Genomic DNA, 5,877 nt, shown 5'->3' with positions numbered 1-5,877 from the left:
AACTCAATTCCTTTTGGCTTGCTATATATTCTATCATGGATTACACCCGAGACTGACACCGGAGAACTGCTTTAATTCCATGTTTGTTTATTGATGCTAGGATGTGAACTTGATAGTGCCTTGCTTTGTTTCTATTTTTTTTAGGGTATGCTCTGTTTTTGATGAATTCCCCCTTTTCTTGCATTTTGACGCCAATTTATCTGATGATGAGCCTTTGACCATAGTTCTGGGCTAAGTCAAGTTGGCCAATTTATTTCAAATGTGCAGGGACGAGGGTTGGCTCCTTTTGGATCTCGGCCCGCAGTTGGACGCACTGCTCTTTAATTCATAGTACTGGGCTAAGTCAAGTTGGCCCATTTAATTCATCTTTTTCAATAAAGCGTGATTTTACTGATTCAAAATGAAATATCAAGAAAGATACAAACACAATTATCATACACCTAGTCTTTGCATAATAAAGATGCACACGGCCAATACCGACACACTCACATTAAAAAAACACATACGTAAATAGCAAAGTGGTATGGTGTGTCATGGTGTTACAAAGAGGCGCCCTAAAAGGATCAGTTGCCCCGCGCGCCGACGGCATGTGTTTAGCGGCGGGTTGGGGTGGTGCCGCGCTGTCCGCAGCTTGGTGGGACTGGGGCCGGGGGAATCGTTTCTGCAACGGTATGCTTGTTGCAGGAATTAAGGAGGAGGAGTCCGGGCGTGCATGGTAGAACGGACGGCTATTAGCCTGGAAATCCAATAGCCATCGATGCGGTGGATGATTTTAGCTCATCCGCCGGCCGACATTGTAGCACGCCTCTTAAAGTATGCACATTTAACCGTACTATACTATACTATACAACAACCGCTCGGTTAGCTGTCTCGTCCTCGGTTCCTCCTATGGTTGGCTTGGCTCGTTGCTTGCTTCGTCTGTAGTCTGTACGCATTGGAATTCTTGCATGATAAAGACTTGACGAGGCGACTTCGAAATCCCTGAGTGTGGCTTAGTTAGCTGGCCAGTTGTATGGTCAAATCAAGACCCGAGAAGCCATGGCCATGGATTGCTTCATCCTCGCGTCCGGGCTGGCCATGACCTACATCGTCTGCATCGGCAGCACGGCCATGTTTATCATCGCTTTCATCAACTTGGCGCGGAGCCCTCACAGCAAAGGCTCCATCGTCAGGTTCTCCTTCTTTTTCATCTTCTGGGTCACCCTCGTCGCTGGTGTGTGCACGGTCATGTGCATCTTCATCTTCCAGCAGCCGGCGGTGCGTCTGTGCCTGGCCTTCGCCCACGGGGCACTCCGTGGCGCGGGCCGGCTTCTTTGCCAGCCGTGCCGGTGCGCGCGCCCCCGCCGCGCTCTGCCGCAGTTTCTGGACCAGACACCGAGTCACATGCCCGTGCTGGCCAGGGAGCCACCTGTGGATGGCGGCGCGCGGACGGTGACGGCGTATGATATCCCGGCGTACGAGCAGCCGGAGGGCGGCGGCGGGTCGGAGTGCGCGGTCTGCCTCGGGGAGGTGGAGAAGGGGGACGCCGTGAAGCGGCTGCCGGTGTGCCTGCACGTGTTCCACCAGCAGTGCGTCGACTCGTGGCTGCACGAGCACTCGACGTGCCCGGTCTGCCGGTGCAACCTCTTAGCGCCGTTGCCGGCCCAAATGGTATGACCGTACGCTGGTGATGAGAGAGAACTGAGCGCAAAGAAGAGAACTCAAAGATACAAATATACTACTACTACTGAATGCCAGTGAGGCTTCTCCAGTCAGAAGCATGTAAGTATACATTGTCTTTTGGATATTGCAACAATCCAAACCCAAACGGGAATGTAACATGGGGAAAACTTGAAATCTGTTTGTTTCATGGATGTATGTATGTATGCAAAGGTGTTAAAAGCGGATCCGCGCCTTGCCACACCGTTCTTCTTTTTATGGGACCTACTAGTTCTATAGCTTATTGTTGGTCTCGATCTTTGTTGGGCATTTTTTTGGGTGGTATCGGTCTTGTTGAGCTAAGCGCATTATTCTCTCACTTGGTACTTCTGTTTTTTTTTTCTACATGAAATTTGGTGGACGAGTGGCAGCACGAATCCATCATAACTTTCTAGATTGAAATGCTTCCTGTCCGGGTTAATTTTCTCTGTGCTCTTCTAGTAGCCCATATATAATTCGAATCACTTGTTCAAACTCTAGATGTAAAAGCTATTGCTAATAGTACTACACAAAAGGCAAAACTGCATTGTTTGTGCGTGTGACCATCTGTTGGCATGTGCCGTCATAGCTTGTGCAGCCGTTTTGCAGCTCTGTGTTTCATGTCGGTGGCCAGGTTGGGCAATGGTGCCCATTTTGTGGGCTGGATTGTGTCGGTTTTAGCTTGGGTTTCCGTCAATTAACCGGACAATTTTCACTCTTCTTAATCAATGAAATGGCAAGTCTTTTGCCTTGTTTTAAAAAAAACTGCATTGGTAATTATAATTCGGAAATATATAAATATAAACGTCGGATAGAATTCGACGAACAATACCTTCCTAACCTTCATTTGTATTTTGCCATCAATTTTTGGAAACTTGTCTCGAAAAGGAGAAAAATAACGGAATCGATAACCTCCGAACGACCGGTGTTTTCGTCGTTCGGTCCGAACGTGCTCATCGCTGTCAGATCGCCAGTGCGAATCTTGACACAACGTTTCTGCCACGTCGGACAGCGCCGCCCGGTCGGGCTAACCGACGCTCGCCACGAACGCCACCACCATCGTCAACTGCTCCTCCTATCCCAGTATCAACTGCATTAGCTCTCTTGCCGTCGCGCAACCACCCGCACTTACTCTATCCCGTCGTCTCCGCCTCGCATATCCGTTACACTCCCCCAATCTAGCGCCCTCCTCCGCGGTTATTCCCGCAATCTAGCGCCATCCGCCGTGGTGACGCACCGGAGGAGCTCGAATCCGCCGCCGCCGCCGGCGTTTGTGTCCTCCCGCAATCGATCCGGCGTCGAGCGGCTTCTCAACGATGGGGTATCCAAGTTGTGCATGAACGGGCAACGGTCACGGATATCCCTCGAGATCGTCTATGCGAGGTGCTGTTGGTCGGCGGCTTTCTGCATCTGCAACATCGTCGTCACCGGCGGCGTCGACTGTTCTTCTGCGGCCTGAGGTTCGTTTTCACAGATCTGGGCATCTCTCCATCTCTCCCCCCTTGTCATCACGACGCAGCCACTCCGCTTTGTCCCGGAGTGTTACAAGGTTGCCCACGGCTGCATTTTGGTGCGCCGTCGAGGTTATAGGTTCACCGCGCGTCCCATATGAGACATCTCCATGGGGTTGTACATGGCGATCTGTTTTTCATTGTGCGATTTTGTGCTCACGTAGGTTTGTGTGCGCCCAACTATTCATTCAGATTCATGTTGTTTTTGTGTCAATTTCTACTATGGCGCGTGTAAGATCTCATAACTACTGCCATCTTGATGGCTTAATTCTCGCTATTTGTATCATTTTTTACTGAAGGTCACCTCCATCGTGCACTCATGTAGTTCTATGCCATCATGATCTTAGTGGAGTAGACTGCCATTTACTTGGAAATCTGCAACATAGCTCCATTTCTTACAGTGGTGGTATTCATCCCGAACCTTTTCACATGGCAACTTTAGTTCATAGGGGATGGCAACTTTACTTCATAGAGGATGGCAACTCCGTGCTTCTTCGTTTTTTTGTCAGAAAATTGTCATGTTTTCCTACTCTCATTATCAATACCGTCTTTTGTTTGCTGATATGTTTCGTTTGTTATTGTTTACTTCCAGAGAAAATGGCCCGCAACGCGCATGATGATGATGCCGACGATTTCATGCCTGATAAAAGGGACGATGTGGATGCTGGTAAACATGCTCCGAAGAAGGTATTTTTGTTGCCTGATGTGTAGTCTTCGTACACGTGCGTGACATGGCAATTTTCAGTATTTTTGTCAGATGGCAAGTTCCTGTTGCCAACTGTATCGTTGTTCGTAAGCGCGGTGTTGTATTTCCTTTTTTTCCTCACAATGTGTGATGCTTACTTACTTTGGCTGGAGGTGGCAACTTTTCCCATTATGGGATGGAAGCTATTTTTTGCAATAAACTGTTCATTATGCTTCTTCCATGGTTAGTTTTGTTGGTCTCAGGAGGCAACTTTTTAACGCAATGTGATTCTAGTTATTGTTAGAACTCTACCACATGGTCAATTTAGTTATTGTTAGATGGCAACTTATTAGCAACACTTTTTTCCTTCTGGGTCTACCGACAGATATGTCAGAACAGCCGATGTTTTCCTCGCACGAGCTAGGGGTTTGACCAGTTTAGCTGTTTGTAGGTGGCAAGTTCCCCATAATGTTTTCATGAAATCAACTATTGTCAATTGTTTCCCCAAGCTCAACAACTTTTACGAACCCATTCCATACCTTTGTAAACATCACGTTTGCACTGTAATTTTTTTAGCAACTTGAGTGATGGCAACTTTATCCTCTTTTTACGATGCTAATGCCCCACTTTTCTGCTGGCAGAAAATCCCACGTAATAGGGCATCACATGAGCACCTAACGGAGCTCTACAATGAGTTCAATGATGATTAGAAGGCAACTGCTGACACCATGGGTATGTGCACGCTCACGAACCCACTTTGCACCAACTTGAATAACAGCGTATGCGACTGGCTTGGGAGGACATACAATCCTGCGTCCAAAGAATTTGTCATCCCTCGCCGTGGAAGGATCCCACTGGACGAGGACGCTGTTTACTACACTCTAGGTGTCCCAAATGGTGGAGTGGATGTTCCATACAAGGTGGACCGTGAAATCCAGGACCGTCTTTTCCCTGAAATGTTTTCGGGTATGACTTCAATGCCGCTCACCTCCGTTGCAGCCACTATGCTTGCTGAGATGGACAGCAGTGGTGAAGAGTTCAAGAGGTTACTGCTAATGTACCTCATTTCAACTGTTTTTGCGCCGACGACATCCACGCACCTTAGTAGCAGATGCTTTCCAGTACTTGTAAGTATATGTGTTGCTCAACTTTTTTCCATCTTTCTACCATGACTACTTTTCTCCTGTCTGTTTTGTTTTATGTGCACAATTCTTGTTTAAAGTTTTCATGACTCCATTCTCTTGTCGGTTTTCAAAATGCAGGCCAACATAAGCAATGTTGCCAACATGAACTGGTGCAAGGCTGGTTTCCTCCATACCGCGCTTTCTAAAGGGATATACAACAAAGGGTGCCGTCTTCACCTGATGGCAAGTTTTCATCATTTTTAGGAATTTCGTCTCCAATACCATAATCCTTTTTTGTTTTCTGCATTCGATTTTTCCAAGTAATAATTTTTATGTGCTCACCACCTTCTATGTTTTTTGTTTTCAGTTTACGTATCTTGATAACCTCGACCTAAGCACTGTGGAACTGACCGCCGTTGGTGGCCTACCTGCACCACACAAGTTCGCTGCTTCTGCTTGGACCGACGCTGCCATAAAGGCTGTTCTTGCTGCAGATGCAAACTCTGATGGATCGTTCGGCAAACTGCAGGCTAGATTTTCTTTCACACACTACTGATTTTGTAGTCCACACCGGGCAATGTTTGCTGTCATCTTTTGTTTGGTGTAATTTCCCACTTCTGCTCATCTATTGTTTGGCATGGCACACGTCCTTGTACATAAGTGCCATTTTTATATGAATAAATATGGCAACTTCTTTCCCGCCTAGTTATGCATTTCATTAGTTACACTTGTCACTCCTATGTGATTTTCCAAATGCTTATCCACTTTCATTCTCACCCGCAGATGCTAACTGCGTGTCGACAAAACATGCAAACTTCCTCATTATTTTACAGTTCAAACTGTACATTTTACGCTGCTACACATATGGCAACTTCACACA

The 5,877-nt window shown here is 47.1% G+C and overlaps 1 protein-coding gene across 1 annotated transcript; it reads left to right on the top strand.

Annotated features, from left to right (window-relative positions):
• Window positions 1-1,044: 1,044 nt before the first annotated feature.
• On the top strand, window positions 1,045-1,656 carry LOC125542190 (probable E3 ubiquitin-protein ligase RHA1A). The gene has a single exon (XM_048705146.1). The coding sequence runs from the start codon at window positions 1,045-1,047 to the stop codon at window positions 1,654-1,656; it is 612 nt and encodes a 203-aa protein (XP_048561103.1).
• Window positions 1,657-5,877: the final 4,221 nt, after the last annotated feature.

This window comes from Triticum urartu, chromosome 3, assembly GCF_003073215.2.
Source record: "Triticum urartu cultivar G1812 chromosome 3, Tu2.1, whole genome shotgun sequence".
In the NCBI taxonomy this organism is placed as follows: domain Eukaryota; kingdom Viridiplantae; phylum Streptophyta; class Magnoliopsida; order Poales; family Poaceae; genus Triticum; species Triticum urartu.
Note: the sequence above shows the minus strand (reverse complement) of the source record. Positions and strands in the feature narration are given on the sequence as shown.